The sequence below is a fragment of the Channa argus genome, chromosome 1 (assembly GCF_033026475.1).
Source record: "Channa argus isolate prfri chromosome 1, Channa argus male v1.0, whole genome shotgun sequence".
Taxonomy (NCBI): Eukaryota; Metazoa; Chordata; class Actinopteri; order Anabantiformes; family Channidae; genus Channa; species Channa argus.
In genome coordinates this window covers 32,212,916-32,234,401 of record NC_090197.1, presented here as the reverse complement: position 1 = coordinate 32,234,401, position 21,486 = coordinate 32,212,916, and the positions used below count along the sequence as shown (strand labels likewise).

Genomic DNA, 21,486 nt, shown 5'->3' with positions numbered 1-21,486 from the left:
ATTTCAAGTGTAATATGAATTCAAATTTATTGTATGTGATCCAGTAAAACAGCAGAGATCACCAGTAACATAAACTAGATTGAACTTTACTGACCGTGCATTAGTAGACTATTGTATACATTTATTTGCTGGAGGGAAATAATTGCTGTTGTTCAGGCTAGACTAATATTTTTTTTTTTTTTTTTTTGCTTCCTGTTGTTTCACATCTGGAAACATTGCATCACTGCAAAACCCCGGATAAAGGAGTCAGCCGGCACAGCTGCATTAGGCCACATCCAGAGCCGTAGATCCCCAGGGTTTAGTCAACCAGCAGAGGAGGAAACTGCTCAAAGTGCAACTTCTCAAATTGTAATGTAGCTCATTGACAAACACAAACACAAGATGCAGACAAACACAGATGACATGCTATAAATTAGGCTGCTATATGCTACATTTAGTTAACGTTAGGCTAAGCTGGATTGGTAAAACTGCCAAAATGTTAATATAATGATCTTATCTGAGTTGTTTTCATATTGCTAATTTCTAGCAAGTAATGGTAAAAATTAGCATTAGCTAAACAACAAGCATTAGCCATGCAGAGGTTCCAAAAGACTTTGTTTAGGACAGCTTAACTAGGTAAATTTTGCAAAACAAAAAACAAAAACAAACAAACTTGAATAAATTTGACCCATGTAGCCATTAGTTACAATATTTTCGGGGGGTTATAGCCACCAAAGCTGGCAGACTAGTATTCGCCAATTTGCTGTTTAAACGACATTACCGCTGTCTCCTCCTCTCGAAGGCAGCGTTTGATGAGTTTGCGCAGCCCACCGTATGCACGGCTCTGGATGAGGCCAGTTTAGCTGGCCCGTTTGCCTGCCAGTCTGTCCTCTGCAGACTTCAGGACCAACCACGGTGAGCTTGCCTGTCGATAGAAGTCTATTAGTCGTGCACAGTATTTTATACGTGCGGTAAGTTAAGCAAACGTTCTCTTACGTCTGATGTAACGATTGTGTGTTGGTGTTCTTGTGTGGAAAAGAACCAAAGTGAAGCGGAAACGGTGATACCCGAGTTGGGTTGAAGTTCCAAGCACAATAAGTTGTCTCTTTCCAGCCAGCGACTGGGACTGATTCCAGCAGTGATGGAACAGGCTTTGAGAACAACTGTTTACCTCAGCGCCCAAAGAAGCGTGTAGTCGCTTACAGACGTTTTCAAACCTGGTGCAGGGCTCTGGCTTTGGCGACAGGCCACGGGTTGTGCTTTAGTTCACGCGTAAATGATGGTCAGTGTGAGTTTTGTTTGAAGTGCTTGTCTATTTCAAACTACCTGAGATTTCACAGACTTGTCCGCGGTGAGGATGGAGCTTTTTCACACACAGTCGAGCTGAGCATGAGAGATGTGTTTTTGAGTTGTGCAAATGCCAGGAGAGCTGCAAAGCTGAAGGACTGGACTTCAGCGTTGTCACATATTGGGGTTTTATTTTCCAAAAGGTTTTGTAGGCAGTTGAACCACAAGCACATGCATTCAAAGATGTTTTTTCCTGACTGAGGAAAAAAGGAATTTGTATGTGTGTGTCTGTCTGTGTGTATGTGTTTGCAACCTGTTGTGACAGTTTGACTGAGCAATCACTGGCTCTAAGGCTCAGCGAGCTTCTGTAAACATTTAGTTTATAGAGAGCTCTTTGCTTTTAGATGGTGAAGTTCAGAGTAAACACAATGTTGATATGACTTTAATCTGATAGGCAACCTAATAGGGTCTTCCTCCATACAGCTTGAAGAATATTCAGTCACCTTTCTATAGAGACTGTAGCTGGTCTTAACTCTGATTGTACTTGTGATTTAATTTGTGAAAAACAGTGAAATAAACTTAACTTTATTTGAATTGAAAAAGTACTGTGTAGCTGGAGTTGTTTTCTTGATATTGTGTAAGTTGTTTTGAGTGCTTCTCCTTTTGCTCATTGGGGGATTTGTTCCTGTATCTCCTGATGAGGAAGATGCACTCATGGATAATTTTAGTACAAATGATATATATTTATTAATAAATGTATTTAAAGTCATGTTTTATACATGACTTTTATAAAACAAAAAATCAATGTCAAAAGCAAAATGACCTTGTACAACAAGCATCCAGACAAGATGCTTATTCATTGCTGCAGGCTTTTAAAAGTCAAACAGCCTTTAAGTTGTGTATTGATAAGCGGCAAATGCACTTGCCTTTAACCTGAGAGCCATACAAAGCACTTTACAAAGCTTTTTTGTTCTCACACTAGAAGCTGCTACTATAGGTGAAGTTCTGATCATTGGGAGCAGTTTAGGGATTAGTGCCATGCTCAAACCTGGCATCTTTTTTTAGGAGGAACTAGGATAGACTCTGGTGTCACTCAAGTAAACAGTTACTAAAAAAAAAAAAAAAAATAGCGTTCCTCTACAATTGATGGGTTGACACTGCTTAAAACATTGAATTTCCTATTTCTATATCTGTGGACTTGTGGTGCGCATGTGTTTCTTTTTCTTTTTTTGGACTGAACAAGTTCCTGTGCTGGCTGTCACCCAGGCACAGCTCTGCACACATACTGTTCAGAAATTCTTTAATCGGTGTCATGTAACAAATTCTTCGAAGCTGAAGATGCACTGAGGTTTTGAGCCTAGCACAGAAAAAAGGGGGTTTGTTTATGTGCTCAAGTTGCCTCCAATTGTGGTTGTGGTTGTCATTCATGTCCTTTGTCATAGAGCTAGTTTTAGCTCAATGTAGCTCTGAGTTCTTTGCATTCCTCAGGAGCACAGTGGGATGAATCCAGAATTGGTTTGGAAGTGAGGGGCTGGATAAATCTCAGCTGTGTTTCTCCACTCTCCCATTTACACAAGTGTCTCCTAAAACAAAGTAGAAGAAGCTGTTAAAAGAGACTTTTATAGTCTCCTACCCTGCATTCAGAGATGAACAGATATGATGCGAACGTTGTTGAATGTTAAAACTCAATGTTTTGTATTCTGAGCAAAGCATGTGCATGTGTTTAGCATGTGTGGGCATTAGTAGACACATAATGCAATACTTTGTGTTCCCTTTGTGCACAGCTCTGTTTCCTGTGTTAAGCATGTGATCCTGGCATCGCTCTTTCCATCCAACACTGTAAAACCCATGACCATGTGCCCTATGTGTTGTTAATGCAACAATTTAATGTTGTAAATTAAAGAAAAAGCGTTGAAACTGTTTTTTTTTTTTTAATTGGAACATTGCAACAGCCTGTCAGAAAACATAAAACAATATTTTAAGCATATATCAATACATAGTTGTGTAAAAGCCTGAACATTTGCGTACAACTGTTTATTGGCAGGACAGCATATTGGCCTAGTGTTCAGTATACTTTTTAAACCCAAAGCTATGTGCCCGTGTGTGTTGTCCGTTGATGCTAACATGTTCAGTAGGTACACTTAGCCCAGTGCATGCTGGAATTCAAAGCCTTAACAAGAAAATAAAACATGAAAACTATACTATGAAATGGAGAAAATTGAGCTCATTTGACAAAAATGTGATCAGTAATACCTGGTCAAATGCTAAACCAAAAAATGAACCAAATGATAATATCTCCATTTTGTTAGAAGGAATTTGATTACAACTAGTATAGTCTCAAACAATTGCTACTTTAATCAAATTGCAGGCTGTCTTAGCATCTGAATTAAAATTTGTCTGCTGTATAATTGAGAATAATCTTTCACACAGTCGAAGAATTTAACTGACATTTTGTGTCATCTCGGCTTGGCCTACAGTGTGAGTCATATATGGTGTGATGTGTGATCACAAAGCATCTAAAGTGACTGGGTAGCCTGCAGGCGAGATGCACTAATCTTCATGTGACTGTGACATACAGGATGGGGACCATATCAATTCTCTTCTATAGTCTCATAATTCTCCTTCCTTGTTAAACTGAATGAATTGAACAACTGTGTTTGCCCTTTGAATGTGGGCAACTACATTTCAAGCTCTTTGTTGAGTTAAGATTAGTAAACACTTGAATCTGATTACTTGACAAAAGTCAAGGGGCTGTCAGTGGAAAAGTACGTGTGAATACTTAATATCATTGCAGCTTCGTTCTGCACCAGGCTGTACTTTGGATATAGCTGAACTGGAAAAATATACAGAGGGTGTGCATTACAAACACATTACAATTTAGTACAACTGCCTTAAAATACCAATTTGGCAAAGCTGCTGATTCAAATGTTTACATTTAGCATTTTTTGTCATGGTCGTTGATTTATTTATTTTTTCCTCTCACAAATGTTCGATATAGTCTTTTAAAATGCAAACGATCCTTTTATATTACAGGCAGTAAGCTTACGGCCTTTCTGTACTTTTGCAGGTTTCCCTCTGTTGCCCTGAAAATAAATATCATGTTAGGCTGTTTTTTACGTGACAGTTTGGCGTTTTCTTTTACATTTACTTGGGCTAAAAGCTTTCTGGTGGAGAGTTCGTTTTATTTAGATCGGCTAGATTTATTAAATGATGTTTGATAGATGACTTACCAGCCTGGCTGACTGTGTAGAGACAGCGTTAGATGGGAGGATCAGTACCACTCAAACATGTGTCAATCACATTATGAACCTAAAGCCAGCTGCACAAATACTGCAAACCAATAACTAAGTTCTATCAAGAACATATTTGCACTTTTAAACTTCAATAGTGTGGTATATCTTTTTGTTTTTTCCATTAACATCTATTAACTCTTCTCCTCCAGAAAGATACTACTTATCCAGAATGTCACTGTATTTCTTTAAAAAAGATCATTCAAGTTCAAACCTTTTATAATTTAGACAGTTTTTACAAGTCAAACACTTTTGGTTACAATTCAGAAACAGTTGCAGAGCAAAATCATAATTGTCTAGTCTAATTACTATTATTGCCATTTGTTAAGGATGAGGAGGATGAGAATTTTTAGATGAGTGTCCCCTTGTTTCTATTGTAAGGTGGTGCCATGATTATTTTAGCCTCAATAGCAGCCAAGTAATAATAGTACGGTTTATTTATTCTCTCACTTATTACAACAAATTGGCTTTGATGATTACTTGGTGATCAATTATGTTATTTTACACTCTTATAGAAGAAGAACAACAACAACCTATATTGTCATTTAGCACATATACATATTGCACATACATGTTGCAATGTCATTTTTTTTCCTCTGCATTCAACCCATCCTCCTGGTGGCAGCCATGGGGGGTAAAGGGGTTTCTCACTCAGGGACACATCTGGTGGGTAGGCTGGGATTTGATCCAGCTGACTTCTGCATCCCATCCTCCTGCTCTACTGACATATTATAACGTGTTGTGCATTTAAATCGACGAAAGAGAAATACAGTGACATTGCGTTTCCACAAGAATATCACCAACTTACTGTAACCTGGAGAAGCCTGGGTGAAGAATCAGTGAAGATAATGCCTCATTTCAACAAACTTCTGTGTACAAATGAAATCTGTTAAAAGTGGCATTTTCAGCCCACTCATATTCATGTTTTCATACGGTATATTCCCAGGTTTGTTCCTTTTTCTTAACAAAGCTGTCAGAAGCAAATTTTGTATTGTTGCATTTGGGAGAGTATTAAATTTTTTTTAAAAATGCCGGCATCACAGGAGGTCTTGTTAGCATGGTTTCTTGATTCCAAAGGAACTTCATAGAAAACAGAAGTTAACCCAGCTGCTCTGTAGTGAACATTATGCTTGCGGCGGTTTGAAGAAAGCCAGTCAACTGCACATAAACAATATCTTTGGCAGTTCTATGGCAATTTATAGCAATTTAGGGGATATGTCTTTAAAAACATTATGTGCACAAGCATTGGAAAGAAGAAACTTGTCACCCAGTGGGGCGCTGTCTCTGTCTGCAGACTCAGAGGCATTAAGCATGGGTAGAGTCAGTTAATTGTTGTTTTTTTGTTACTATCAGTATGAGTATTGGTAAAAGTATGATCAGCACTATCTAAATTTAACACACTCAATTTATTGCATCAAATGGCTAGTATAGTATAGTATACCATAACCTTGTCCAACACCAAAATTTGAAAAGGGCAGGATAAATAAACAGTGGCTTTCTTGTTCTCTTGTTTATTAATGATGAGACCTAAGTGATTAAGGAAACATTAATTTTAGTGCATTTGGTGTCAGATGTTTGTTTCATTCTCAGTCATTTTAGAAGCATCAGTTCCAGTCTGCAGTGATCAGAAGGCTTTTTGTCACTTTACATGTGGAGTGACTAAGTTCCTGTTGCACGTGTGTCTAGTTGCTGATTTAACCGTGTGAACATGATTTCCTTAAAGCATTAGACAACTGTTATCTTGTTTTCTTTTTTTGTACTTTTATGGTTAACTGAACTACCAGCTGAGACATTTTATTCCCTCACTGGAGACTGGAGTCTGGTAAAGAGAAAGCAAATGCATCTCTGGTGCTGTAGCTGGCTGGAAACAAGGGTGAGAGTATTGAAATGCAGCCAATGGTAGGTTGGCAGGCCGCCGCTGACTGTGTAGCGAGGCAGGAAGTGTGACACTGACAGCACAGGAAGTGGCTGCTGTGGAGCTACGCTAACCCTGTCATCCAACAGCACTAAGTGCTACGGTCAGTGCACTAAATATGAGAATAGACAACTGAAGATACTAATGCAGAAGTTTACAATGCAGAAATAAGACAGCAGCATGCACTGATTTTTATCCTATGTTTTGTTCAACCAGAGTTCAGTGCCTTGTTTTCTCAGTTTATTTTTGTGTCCCTTTCTTTGTTTCACAATTTGGTGTTACTTCAACCTGGTCTTCTTGTTTTTTTCCTTTTTTTTTTTTAAATGCTTTAATTTTTTAAACTTCTGCATTGTGGTTGTCCATGTGATTGCACATTTTTCACACACAGTCAAAGGTGCAATTGGACTGGTCATAAGCATGAGAACAATTGCCCCTCTGCTCTGATGTCTCATCCTTGTGACATCAATGTATTTTGTCACCCCCGTCCTCATAGGACATTCAGACGGGAAGTACAGTGTGTAATAAATCATCGGTAATCTCACTGTGTAACATGATGTCAGACAACACACAAATGGTGTCTGTAGCTTTTGAAGTGAAAAATATTTTTGTTTGTAAAAAATATTGGATATTGCATTGGGTGTTCATATTTGTCAGTTTAGCAACACTTACACATTACTGCTTTTAATTAGATATTATGTGTACTTAGTACTGCATATGTGACACAAGAAAATAAGACCAATGTAACTGTGTTTAAACATTTTGGTACTACTAAATTTAATGAAGAGGGTTGTGTTGCCTTGGTATACAAATGTTTTCTAGTTTTATATTATGTTGACTACCAGGATTAAATGAACTTTAAATATTTTGTGTTGTGAATTTAGAGTATATTTCTCTAGCTTTTCCAGCATCATTGTTTCAGGCTTCATTTTAATCCCAAGCGAAACGGGGAAACCCAGCACACACAATCCCCTCCTACTCTCCATCATGGGGAACTAAAAAGAGGAAGTGGCGTGTCCTGTATGTGAGGTTCGTGTTGAAGTGGGACTTCTCTGAATTCGAGTTTAGAGGAAGCCGAATCAAGAAGTTATACGTACTTGGTGCAAAATGATTTTAAAGAGTTTTAGATGCTAATCTTCCACCTTTTTTTCTGTTTTCAGCTGTATGTGGCTGCTGTTCAAATTTTGCATTTTTATGAGGAATGAACTAAGGTGCTTTTTCTACTGTCTTCTCAACATACTGCTGATTCTTCTATGGACACAGATTGAGTAAGTATTTTTGCTGGTATTTTGTCCTCACTGTCTAATTTTTTCACCATGTTGTACATGCAATAAAATTGGGAGCTTTGGGTGACTACAGATCCCATATCCCTCCAATCCACTGAAAACTTTTATTCATTTTTGCAGTTAAAAAATTAACTACCTAACTAACTTTTCTGATTATTAGTCTTTGAAGTCATTTTCCAAATACAGTGAGCATTTTTAAAATGCTAACCCACTCATGGCTGAAATTTTTGAGTACAGTGGATGCTGAAACCTGACGACAAAGATTGTAGCTTCGAAGTTATACTCTGCTGTAAAGTTCATAATGATAACATTGCTTTGCCTTATCAAGCATTTCTTATTCTTGCAATAGACCACAGGCTTCCTTATTTATACACATCTGATGAATGTTTCTGTTAAGCTAAATGGGCTAAAAAGTGTGACGGGAAGGTCAAAGGTCAAGGTCAGCTACTGTTATTGAATTGTATTAATATAAAGAAAATGGATCATACTGAATTAGCTCCAAAGTTTGTCCATTTTATCATCAGTATTGTTTGTATCAGTTATAAGAGCAGATGCAAAGACTAGGAAGTGCATCACGATGCCTTTTCCTTTTCTGTTGATGTAAAATGTGTAAGCATATAACATTGCATTTTTGTGCTAGCTGTGTTGTTTTTGCCACTGTGAAAAACCAGCATAAACTGTAAAGGTAGTTAGGAGTTTACTCAGTGTTTTGGTCAGTGAATTTATTTGGAAGCATCTCTATAGTGCATGTATGCAGGAACCACTTCTAGTCTGTTAAAACTTTATCAGAGCCCATATTTATATGGCACTGCACATATTTCTAGAGAGGAAACGCAGACTTGACAGATATCCCTCAATTAATAAGACAAATACACAAGAGCCTCCCTAGCAAAGTCATTCATCCATGAACATTTCCATCTTGAGATATATTTGGCATTTCATGCTTTATTTAAAGGACATTATAGATGTAAAATTACCCTGCTGATCAGAAGTTAAAACAACAGCAGTAGAACCACACAGCTAGATACAGCTGCTGTGTGTATCTGTGTGTCAGCAAGCACATGTGAACACACCACAGGATGTTAGCTTAGCTACTCAGCACTGTTTCTGCACAAGCGACACATTTATTATTACCCTGGGCTGTGTTCAAAATGTCTTTAATGAGCCATTTCCTGAGCTCATGTTAAGAATCAACTCAAGAAATTTTGATCTTTTTTTAAGCAGCAGCACTACACATTTTCCCTTATAATTGAATGTTACGAGTTGAATTGCACAAGGTAGATTTGTCTTCTTGTTTCTGAACAAAATCAGTGATGGAGCATTGCACACTGCAATAGGCAGAGCCAAAATAATTTATTTTCCTTGTAACCGAACAGTGAGCTAACAGTGTAATTAAATGAAAGATCCCATTGGCCCCAATTCCAACATTATGTCTTCCGGTAATGGAAATGCTCTTAATTTTTATCTCGTTCTTTCTGGAGCCTCAACATTGACTACTCAGCCGTTAAAAGCTTGGGTGGAGTTGATTGAAAAGCAATGAGAGGTTTCCATGTAATGAAATACCCACTGTCACCCTGCTTAACCTCTGTTAAAACCACAATATGGCTATACTTTGAACCACATCATATTTTTAGTAATTATTGAAATATTCTTTACGTAAACTACTCACATTACTACTTTACTTTAAGGTTTAATCTCCAGATTAAACTGTTAGTCAAATAGATTTCTAAACGTGTGAAACTCAGATAATCTCACGTATGCTTTTACTCGTATTTGCACACTGCAGTGACATCACATATTCTTGAGCATGATTGAGAAAACTTAACTTAACAAGGTTTCTTTGGCAGCAGATGACAACGGACATTGAGATCAAAGACAATTATGTTTTTGGTTATAACGCGATCATTTTGTCTTAATCATCTTTCTTAAAAACTTTGGACCTGAACAGAATAAGTGAGATTAATTAAATCAGCAATGTATTTGGTCAAGTGTCAGACTTTGCTCTGAATATAAAATTCGTCCCTTTGTTTTAATGTTTTAGTTTTTGTTTCGATACAAGGGGGGCACTCTAATAAGGTTACAGAACACGGGAGGTTTAGTTGCAGGATGAAGACTTTTTATGGCCATCTTTAAACTGAAACATATGCAAGCTATAGTGTTCGTCTGTGTGTGTGTGTGTGTGTAACTTGACTGTGAACCCCTCATATCTCAGTTTCTCTCTCAAAATCAAAGGAGCCATTGTAAATGCTTAGCTAATATTAGGGTGTGTGTGTGTGTGTGTGTGTGGAGGAGAGGGAGTTGTGTACTGCATTTTAAATTTCAGTACACAGATCTGTTTTCTGAGGCGGAAGTTGATGTTATTCTGTATTGATTTGGAGCTTCTTCAGCATCATTTGCAAATATTGCACACAATTTTTACATACAATATTACACACAATCATCACATTTACACATTATTTTCACTATTCTTCTTTCAGTTTATTAGATTTAGTTTTATTTTTAAGTCAATTGTCTACATTTCTATCACTGTGCCCTTCCTTTGCAACACATAAGAAACGATCTGCCTCACTCTTCCTGCCTAATTTCATCTGCTGGTCTCACATCTGCAGTGTTGTCAGCGTAATTTCATCACTGTTGCAGGAAATGAGTCAATGTACTAGTTGCTATATCCTGATAAAAACTGTGTATGCAACTCAGCCACATTTATAGACTTACAGATTGACCTTTAGATCGAAAGACCTATAGTTTTAAGAACAGTGGAAACTGGCTGTAAATCTGTCAGCACTACTTCTACAGCCACCATTTGCTGGGAAGTCGTCTACTGTGACTGAGTTTTGCTTTTCAGCTGAAGTTTGTCCAAGCAAACATCTTGTCAGCTAGGACTGCTTCATTTTCTTAACTGAGGCCCATTTAATTCTAAAACGATTAGAATCTTAATCTATTACGTTGTTAAATGATTCATATATTAAGTGATTTCTCACTGTTGGCCAAGTTAGGTAAATAAATATCAGCCTGCAGACATCTATTGAGTGTATGACACGTGACAGGAAGTCATGAATTTATTGCTTATTATTCAACTATTGACAGGTATTATTTGTCTACTATTGTCAACTATTGACAATAGGTAAAAAATCTATTAATGGTAAAGGACTATTACATACAGTCCTCATAAATATTGTTAGAACATGTACAACTTCAATTCCAAATAAGTTGAGATGATTTGAAAATGTAAATAAAAAAAGAATGCAGATTAACAAATCATTGTTAAATGTTGCCACTATACCGTGTGATGCGGGACAGCATGTTCTTCTGTTAATGTTCTTAAGGATTTTGGACCTAATCTCTACTCTGATTACTCTAGAGGTCTTAAGTACCTACAATCTTTTCATATTACTGTATTTTAAGAAATTCACACCCCAAATCTTAGATACAAAATCAATCGTACAGTGAGCCTTCGTTTAATTGTAAAGCAGTGTCACATCTCTGAAAAGGATTTTTCGATTCCCAGTTTTTGTGTGTTTTTCTTGTCTAGTCAGAACAACGATAGTCTTAAACTCTGACATGGGTTAGTTGCTTAGCACAGTAACTAATCTTGACAGATTTTCTTTTTCGCTGTTGTCTTTTTTGTTTTGTTTTTTCCATTACTTAAGTTTCCATTTAGTTCAACTTCCTCTTGATATCATTAGGTTTCTTTTATGTTTTCTTTTAAACTGACACTGACACAAATTTACACATTCAGCTCTTGATACTGAGACGTGTACTGTACATGTTGACCCATTTATGATTGCCTCGGTGTTTAAGCTTATTATCTATGGTATTTTAGCGTCTTCCTTTGTGACATTGTGATCTGTATTGTGAAATAGCGAATGATCAATGTAAACAGCTCAGACAAGACTTTGACTGAACCATGAAATATCAGGTTGTGCAATGTTTATTATGGTTATGTTATTAGGACATTTTCAACTAATATAGTAGATTCTAATGCTTAGTCCAGAGCTTATGCAATGCAAATACAGTTGTTTAATTGACATCACAGAAGCAGGTTATAAAATGTCTTGTGAAATCGGGTCTGAAATTGTCTAAATATGTTCTCCATATAAAGTTCAGAAAGAGACACAATGTGATGTGAATTTATACCTATGCACAGTGGTGCTTTGAGCTAAAAGCAAATTCTAGCATTGGAAAAAGTAATAACATTACTAACATGTGGATATTTAGTGGGTACAAAGCTTCCCATGTTGTCTTTCTTAGTTAAAAATTAGTATTTGCTAATTATCACTCAATTCAAGGTATGGATAATGTCACAATGTATTATGGGTCTGCAAGAAATCTGTGGGTCATCACTGACAACCAACTAAACTTTACTGACCACCTGCTCCATCTCTCAGGCATGAAACATCAGACCTAACTTTCTGAATATGCCACCAAACTCCTCATGTAGGTGCTGGTCATATCTCAAGGTTACCAACACACACACCCCTCCAGAAGATCCAGAATGCATCAGCACATCTCATTTTTCCTCAGCCAAATAGGACACGTCACACCACTGCTCTTAGTTTCCAGTGGCTGCCCACATCAGGTTCAAAGCTCTGACTTTCACCTACATTGGTCAACTCTAGAGATCTAGTGTGGGAACCAGTCAAACGGTTCCTAAACTAGATCCCTGACAAAGCTTCTAGCTCCGTGATGCCCCTATGATGGAACAAACTGCCTAACTCTCTACATTTGGCAGCCTCAAAAACTTTTGAAAATTAAAGTATTCTGCAACTTTCCATGTACTTAGAAACAACTTATTTTTCTGTCTGTTCTCACATCTCGTGAAACCAAGACATTTTTTTATAGCACTTTGCCTAAATGTCTGCTTTCTGACTTTTTGCTTTCTTTGCACATCACTCGCTTTGGATAGAAGCGTCTTGCAAATGAGTAAACGTAAATGTTCCCCTGCCTTTCCTTTGATGAGTTAGAGGCTGTGACTTTCTGTTGTCAATGTTAAAAGCATTGCCAATGTAGATTAGTGCTGATGCCACATTAGGTCATTAAGAGAAGTGTTGCCTTACCTTTGCAAATATGACTGTACCGTTTGCCACCTTGTGAATTAGCAGATCTCACTGCTTTGTGTTATTAGTAGTTTTTCCAAATACAGTTGCTTTTTTTGTAGGGTATCTTATGTTTGTCTCTCTTTCCATTTCCCTCAAACCTAAACTTTAAACCCATTCTAACCACTGTTGCGTGCACAGGTAAACATGGCAAACTGTAACACAGCGTGAGGTAACTTTACATTCTCTATAACTAAGCTGGAAATAAGTCCTCTTGTTTAAGCTGTTAGAAACTAAACTGTTGCACAAATTGAAATTTTGATGCTAAATGGCACTAGAAATGAAGGCTGGTAGAAGACACAAGTTGGTAGAAATAAATGAATAGAGAAAGTGAAATGAGGAAGGAAGACAAAGACAGGTGATAAACAAATTCAATGTGGGAGGATAAAAGAAAGATGCAGAGGTATCATCATCCGGGCAACCGGATGGCTGCGGTGCTGGGGCCGCGTAGTGACTTCCTGTTTGTCAGCAAAATACAGGAAGTACGAAGCCCCTTGAATATGGTCTGACTGTGTGTGACTTAAAATCAAGTAAGACCGAGCTGTGTAAGTATTTATGTAAGGGGAAAAGATTTTTATGAGAATTTTAATTTGCAAGCGTGTACAGTAATTGTGAGTCTGCAGCATGTATTTATCTCAAACATATTTGTCCTAGCACCTCTTGTGTTACTGGCTTTTGGTTTAATTGCATCTTTACATTACTTCTGATATCATAGTGCAATTAGTTTGTGTTATTTAAGATGAAACAAGAAAATTAATGCTGGTGAACTAATATTATGGAGCCTTTTACCCTTTACAGTAGACACTTTGGTGTCTTTTTAGTTTTTGATCCTAGCTTGTTTATAAAAATGGCCAACAACCTTACATTTTAAATGGGGAAGTACATCTTCTCATGTCACTAATTTGGTTTCGCTGTATAGCTATTATAGATTGGTTTTCATCTGTGATGGAAATTATTGGTTTTCATCTGTGATGGAAATTATGCTAAGTGACTTGTGATGACTTTGTTGTGAATTGGCGCTGTATAAATAAAATTGAATTAATTTGAAATAAAGGTTTTGTTGATTGTATCGATTGTTGTTTTGTGTGCAGTTAAGTGGCTTATGCAGTAGTGTATGCTTGCAGTGCTAGTCTGCGGGAGATACCATAAAAAGTAGATTTCCAAGTCCTTTTTCAGTATTGTGGGTTCTTCTTGTTTTTTTGTTTTTTGGTTTGTTTGTTTACTTTATCAATCACTCTTAGCAGTGCAAAAACAGCTTTCTGGTATCTGCGAACTGCTAACTTTCACGCACTTCAGAGCACATGAGAGTCACTGGTTTGTCTGCAGCTGTTTACAGTTAATTTTTAAAAGTGAATTTTGAGCTTTGGCACCAAACAGTATGCATGTTCTAATATAACATGCATCTCTGCATGTTATTAGAAATAATTGTACGTGGGCAATGCTTTGGAGATGATTTTAAAAAAGAAGTTCTTAAGAAGTTTTAAGTTTTTTTTCAAACTCAAAATTTGAGTTTCTCAGCCAGCTGATTAGAGTTTATTGTTCATGGAGATTAAACCTCTTGTGCTCAGCTTTAGTCAGGTGTGTCTATTTCAGATCCACAAAATCAAGCCACATTATCAACCGAGAAGAGAAGGAGGACCTGCCATCTGTGAGAGATTTTACTGAATGAATTCTGTAAACCCTAATGTTCACTTTGTGCAGCCATCTTGACTGTAAGAGAAGCTGGAAAATCTTAATTTGTTTAACAGGATTAAACCTGTCGGGTCAGTTTTTCCAGCCACTTTAACACAGTCCAACAGCCTATTATTGTTGTTTTAAGAACTGCAGCTTTAGCATTGGCTTTGCCCTGCAGCTCTGGTGATTACTAGTAGCACTCAGTAAGTGCTACCAAATATGAATTCTCTGGAGTATAAAGGTTTTGCTAGAAATGTCAAATTGAGAACTTTTTTGTTCTCTGCACTGCACAGTAGGTGGAAAGGTGACAGTGAGATCAGTGTTCTCACAATGCATTTTGAATTAAATAAAACTTAAATTGATTTTAAGGAGTCTACTAGGAACCTCGTACATGGTTATGGGTGAGTGCACCTACTAAAACATGCAAAATCGTGCAATAACAGTGTGCTCACTTTTGAGCTGTTGTGTTTGTGTGTAATCTGTTCTCCAGGGTGCAGCGTCCAGTAGAGACCGAGTAAAGTGGTGAAAGGAAGATGCCAGTCCCGCCACCCCCGCCACCCCCCCCTCCCACTTTTGCTGTTGTAAGTCATATTTTCTCTTTTTCTTGTCTCTGTTTATTCAGTCAGATCCACTGATCTGTCCGCATGAATTTATGTCATCTTATTTCCAGTTTAGTCTAAGTCTCTATTTTTTCTTACTTCTCTATTTTTGGGTGTTTTCTGCAGTTTTGCTCTGTATTAGTGACCATATACCCCTGTTCATCCCTTCAGGCTAACACCCAGAAGCCAAATCTATCCCGTTCTGAGCAGCATGGAAGGAGTGCTCTGTTGAGTGACATTTCTAAAGGTGCCAGATTAAAGAAAGCTGTCACCAATGACCGCAGTGGACCCATATTGGACAGTGAGTCAAGACCTCTTTAAAATTACTCCATAGAGATGAAAGTTAGTGAGGTTAGTCCTTACTTACAATCGAAGTATCTTTTGTAAAGTACAAACCCAAGACGCACACAACAACAAATTGTCTTCTGTGTGAAGAGAACATTAATTTTCCATTGATTTTGCCACTGATTGCTTTAAAGCCAAATAAAAACAGATCTCTACAAACTAATCAAAATTATTCGAAAATATAAAACTGAAAATAAGTGGTTGCATAAAGATTTCCCCCCTTCAAAGTGACTAACCCAAATCCAGAGTCACACAGTTAGTTTAACAGAGATCATCTGAATGCAACATATGTGTTTAAAGGATTGTAATATGAATGAAAACGTGTATCTAAGGTTCAATTACTGGAGAATTGGTATTCTGGCCAAAATGTACATCATGTAGGCAAAAAAAAAAAAAAACACTCCAATCTACTCTGTTAAAAGAGAGTAAATAGACTTATTTTTATATTTTATATTTATATTTATTTGCAATCCAAAACATCAGCTCTGCCTTGAATTCTACTACAAGGTTATGTTCTCTGTTTTAAGGGAAAATTTTCAGAAGGATGATAATTCTATGTTTTGTTTTGTTTTTTTATTGTGGTAGTGGAGTTTTACTGGTGTGTATTATATTAAGAGGTGGCTCTAATGTTTTGGCCACCCATTTGTGTGTGTGTGTGTGTATAAGAAAATGTATCCTGTTAATAATATTTTTATTTATCTCCCCAGAGCCTAAAGGTGGAGGTGGAGGTGGTGGTGGTGGTGGTGGAGGTGGAGGTGGAGGTGGCGGGGGTGGTGGCGGAGGTTTTGGTGGCGGGTCCACTGGTGGATTGGGAGGCCTGTTTGCTGGAGGGATGCCAAAACTGAGATCTGCGTCAAACAGAGATGGTAAAATAATAATAATAATAATAATAATAATGATAATAGTAATTATCTCCAATATATAAAGCACAGCAACTAGCAACATTGCGTAGTTAATTATTCCCTGTCACTCCACCAGACTCAGGACCCAGCAGAGGACCTGTATTCCCCCCAGGAGGCCGCTCAAGTGGCCCTAGCCCCTTCAATGGTGGTGGGTCCACTGGCCCACCTAAACTCCCAGGTGCCCCTGGTGGTTTCCGTAGCGGTGCCCCTGATCTTCCTAAGGGACGTCCAAGTATGTCATCCAGACAAGACACTCCTGGAGGTCCACCTCCTCCCATACCCAACACACCTCGACCACCCCAGACCATCCAGTCACGTGGGGGTCCATCTCCGCCGGCAGTCCCGACAGGACCCAGACCCAGCCCAGCGTGTGCACCTCCACCTCCGAGTGTTCCACCAGGGAGGCATGGACATCTACCTCCACCACCAGGAGGCTCCTCATTTGGGCCTAGACAAAGCTTTTCTGCACCTCCTCCTCCACCACCAAACAACAACCGACCTGCCTTACCACCAGCTCCTGGAGGGAGACCCCCACTTTCTGACGACCGACCTCCCTTACCACCAGCTCCTGGAGGGAGACCCCCATTTTCTGACGACCGACCTCCCTTACCACCAACTCCTGGAGGGAGACCCCCAATTCTTGATGACCGGCTACCCCCACCACCAGCTCCTACAGGAGGTCATCGTCCATCTATGCCTCGTGACATGCCCCCTCCTCCTCCCGCTGTTAACTCTAAACCTCCTTCTGTTCCTTCCTCTTCATCTTCTCGTTCTCCGGCTAGTGCGGGTGCACCCCCTCTCCCACCGGGACGACCAGGCCCTCCCTCTTTCCCACCCACCCCAGCTGGTGGGGATGACCAAAGCACACCTCGCCTACCCCAAAGGAACACCTCACTGAACAGGTACGGTGAAGGTTTTATCTATTATGTTTATCTTTATAATCTGTGTACTGTATTTGTTAAGTGTTAATGGGTGAGTAACACTGAAGCCAGGTGTGTCCACAGCATTTCCTATTAGGTGTTAGACACTGAGATAATACTCTTGATAGGTAAATCCACTTTGGTGTGTGTGTGTTTGTGTGTGTGTGTGTGTGTGTGTGTGTGTGTGTGTGTCAACATTTGCATTGATTCAAATCTAAGGGTAATTCACATCATGCAGCCTTATATTTTATTCTTTATTTATGATATTTCAATCTTTATATTCAATATACAGTATATAAAATATACTGCATTGTGTTCCTTACATGTATATCAATAAGTTTAGTGTCAGATGTACTGAACTTTTTGTCTGTTTAAAGCATCACTTTGGTTAATTTCTAAATAAATCACTCAACAATTCCCTTACAGACACCAATTTCCTTTACACACAAATAATATTTGTTAGTGTGCCTGGATTAACCTATTCATCTGTGCCATAGACCTGTAGTGTTGTCTAAAAATAGTTATATACACATCACACAGACACATCAGTCCACTTGGTGACATTTTTATTATTTCCAAAATCTTTGGTTAAAAAATTAATAAATAAAAGAAAGGCCAAAAGCTGATGTGTTTTAATTGTTTTTTAAAAGAGATCTACAGTACACACTGTAAGAATAATAATATATTGATTTGATTAAAAATTGGTTTCATAGTCCAGCTTCACCACATAGCCGAGCTGGACCGCTACCTCCCCCACCAAACGAGAGACCCCCTGCTCCTGGAAAGAACCAGCCTTCACCACGCACAGGTAAATGAACTTGATCTGTTATTTAACACTCCATTACTGCTGAATACAAGCTACATATAAATCACATAAAAAGGACTAGTTATGTTTCATACAAATTATGGGCCTCCTAAGTTTTTCCTAAAAAACTTCACTTTAGGAGTTACCAGCTAATATCTCAATTTTTATTTCTTCCTCCAAAGGGCCTCTTCCTCCCCCTCCTCCCTCAGTTCGCAACATGGGTGGGGGCAGTATGAGGTCATCACCAGCATGTCCTCCTGCCAATCGGCCAGGCCCAGAGCCCCCTCGCAGTGTTAATAGACCTCCCCTCCTTCCAGACAGGCCAGGGACAGGAGGGCCTCCTCCTCCTCCCCCACCCATAGGGAACGGCTTCCAAAACTCTCACCACAACCAGATACAAGGTGAGTGTATCCCTAAAGATGTTAGATTTATTTTCGCATAAAAAAATATTATGACTGGAGAGCAGAAACAAAACCCAATGCAGTGTTACAAAAAATGTGGAAATACAATATTTTACTAATATAGAGTAGATTTAAGTCTAAAATATAATTTTATTTTATAATATAATGTAAATTTCTGTTTATCATACTGTGGATGATGATTATTAAAACTGTCTCTTTGCATAGAAACCCATTGTCCTCGCTCTTGTTTTATCATGAGTTCCTCTGTGTTCAATTATGACAGAGAAACCCACTGACCTCAGTTTGTGTTGTTTTTATCCCTCTGAAGCAGAGAAGCAAGTTTGGTTTGGAAAGTGGTGGAGAAAAGTAGGGTCCTAAGTGTCCTGCCCCAGAAAAATCTGAGTTCCTAATTTTATTTTCTGCAGTTTTAGACAATTTTACCGTCATTCAGGTTTTCTGAATTTACATTCTACGACTCCTGTCTGTGACTTTCTCATTAAGTTGCATACTCATTATAGGCTTGTGCTTTTATTGTGGGAGTCCATTCTCCATCGCACTTTTTGGCCATCAACCTCAATTTCTCTCCATCAATAGATGAGTGGGAGTGTCGGTTCACTTTCCATCCTGTGTCAGACCTTCCTCCCCCTGAACCCTATGTGCCCTTCCAGAAGACCTACCCCAGCAAGATTGGCAAGACTGATAGCAGAGGTCAGACAAAGACATACACATAAAAGTATTGTGTCCGTGTTGGATAAAAATGTCTAGATCTAAGATAAAAATCTCTGGAATGCAATGTGTGTTATTGAGGAAGATAATGTTGTCCTTCATGTTTGACTATGATGCAGTTTTAAGTTTATCTAGTGGTGTGTCTGGAGTTTTCATAAAAACCTGCAGTCTTTAACTTGTTTCTGTCAATGACAACCCTTTGAAACAAGGAAATTGTGTTACAGAGAAATTATTTATTAGGAATGAAAAATACATGCTCTTCCTATTTGACAAATGTCCAGAAGTAGACTGCTAAAGACATGTGAAAGAAAATGTAGTTTAAAAAAACAATGGTGTTTAAAAAAAGCAGACACTAAACCTTTTTTTCATCACTTACATTTCCAATAACTAACCTTTTACAACAAGTCCTTTTGTTTTTGAGATGCTGTTAGACAAACAGACAGGCAAAGAAATCTATTGTAATCAAGTCCATCTGGGCTATGACACAGTGCCACCTGGTGGACGGAAATCACATCTGTTTTGGAAAACTAATGAAAATGTTTGCTTCTTTCTAGGTTCTGGTAAAAAAGAAAGAGGAGCTCCTCCTCTTCCTCCTATACCCAGGTGAATAATTGGTAGCAGCCATCACAACACGTGGAGCTCCCCCCTCCGTTTCCCTTTCTGTCTCTTTCTACTTCTCCGTTGCTCTCATTGTGCTTTGAAATGCAGCATTTTTTTCATGAACGGACTGGACTGCAGTATGTAAATGGACCTGAAGTACAGTTGACCAAGAAAACATTCAAAGACCAAAGTCTGTTTCTACTGTGGTTTTCAGATAAAGAAATAGGAAAACTTGCCATTTTTCAGGCACTAGGCAAACTGTTTTTATCCTTGTTTACAACCATGCTTTGGCGGAAGATGCTTTTTTTTTGTTGATCTGGTTGCTCTGAGTCATTGTTCCAAATTTCTTACTTGTTTATTGCTGGCTTTAAAGTGGTAGATGCATTCCACTATTTGCTGACTAACATGCTGCACTTTTAAAAATACAAGCTCTTATGTGGACCTATGTTTACACAGCTCTAGGTAAAGCTAATTTAAAACAACATCTTGCAGCAATATTATTGTCAACATTAGACTGACAATAATATAGTTATTGTGCATCCAACCTGGTTCCCCCATATTTTGAAAAGCTGTTTCTGTTTTTGTAATAGTGTTTCCCTCATGTCTATTGTAAGTTCAGGGGTATACTTTGACGCTGCATAAAAGAGATGACTTGACTTTTGTGCCTTGATTTATGTATGTATATTCAGCTGGATTGGATCACCTCTGCTGATGTACAGTATATGTACAATAGAGGCAAAAAATGCACTTGATTATTGTTTGACCAAGACGTTTTTGGCATAGCCAAGTGTCTTTATAAAAGCATTGATATATACCTGGGTATAAAACCAAACTCAAAATGGGCACGATCTCCTACAACCACTGCATAAAAGATCTGAAAAAATGTCTTTGTTTAATTTGCCAAAACCACATGTGCCTTTAGAGTGAGTATATTTACATATTTGTGTTTCTGATGGAACCACTGAACGGTACTTTTCATTTGATTGTTATATGTGATGTGGGCATGAATTGTTAATGATTACAATGTTTTAAAGGACATTGTTTGGTTTATGACAGCATTTTACCGTTTTGTTAAACGTTGCCTTGATTTTCTATGATAACCTATGTATCTATCAAAGATATAATTTTAATTTATGTTTCAGAACTGTGCAGTATTATGTTTTTTGCTCACTTAGCACAGCTTGGAATGCTTTTGAGTATGTGATGTATTGTTATCATCTGTTGGCCATGAGCATTTTCCTAAAGACAATCACACAGAGGTAAACATGATTAAATAAAATGCTTTAAGATGTTTTATGTTCTGTTTGTGGGGGAAAATGTGCTTTAATTGAAGTGCATATTAAAATAATTTACTCTTTCAGCAGATTGTCAATCATTATCGCAGACAGAACTATAGTGTTGACATCCAAATGAAGATCCTCTGACTCAGTCAGAATGCATAATTTACATGTTTGTGCAATAAAATAGATATGTCTCCCAAAAGACATTTTCTGTAGTTTTGTCTGTTTTAATCTGTTGCACAAGTCAACAATATGTGATTTCTTGACCTTGATGCCTGTAGATATCAAGAAAGTTATCATTATTCCAAACATATTCTGACATTGGTGTTTTAAAAGAGATTGGGGCAGGGATATGGTGATGTTTTGTTTTATAAAACCTAACCC

The 21,486-nt window shown here is 38.0% G+C and overlaps 1 protein-coding gene across 3 annotated transcripts; it reads left to right on the top strand.

The window, feature by feature from the left end:
* The first annotated feature begins 801 nt into the window (after positions 1 to 801).
* wipf1b (WAS/WASL interacting protein family, member 1b) lies at positions 802 to 21,308 on the top strand. Of its 3 annotated transcripts, none has more exons than XM_067512892.1 (10): positions 802 to 950; positions 7,629 to 7,736; positions 15,015 to 15,105; positions 15,295 to 15,424; positions 16,176 to 16,334; positions 16,447 to 17,272; positions 18,004 to 18,098; positions 18,278 to 18,496; positions 19,091 to 19,204; positions 19,777 to 21,308. In XM_067512892.1, exons 3-10 carry the CDS (start codon positions 15,058 to 15,060, stop codon positions 19,827 to 19,829), a joined length of 1,644 nt encoding a protein of 547 aa, XP_067368993.1. In that variant the 5' UTR covers positions 802 to 950; positions 7,629 to 7,736; positions 15,015 to 15,057; the 3' UTR covers positions 19,830 to 21,308. The 3 variants fall into 3 exon arrangements, with proteins under 3 accessions (XP_067368993.1, XP_067369011.1, XP_067369002.1); XM_067512901.1 differs by having other exon boundaries at positions 876 to 894; XM_067512910.1 differs by lacking the exon at positions 7,629 to 7,736 and having other exon boundaries at positions 849 to 950.
* The last annotated feature ends 178 nt before the right edge of the window (positions 21,309 to 21,486 follow it).

What these genes read in the sequence shown, in the direction of transcription:
- wipf1b (XM_067512892.1), top strand. Translation starts at nt 15,058, where the DNA reads ATGCCAGTCCCGCCACCCCCGCCACCCCCCCCTCCCACTTTTGCTGTT. An exon ending in ATCTGCGTCAAACAGAGATG is followed by an intron (nt 16,335 to 16,446) that starts GTAAAATAATAA and finishes TCACTCCACCAG; the next exon opens with ACTCAGGACCCAGCAGAGGA. An exon ending in AGGAACACCTCACTGAACAG is followed by an intron (nt 17,273 to 18,003) that starts GTACGGTGAAGG and finishes TTGGTTTCATAG; the next exon opens with TCCAGCTTCACCACATAGCC.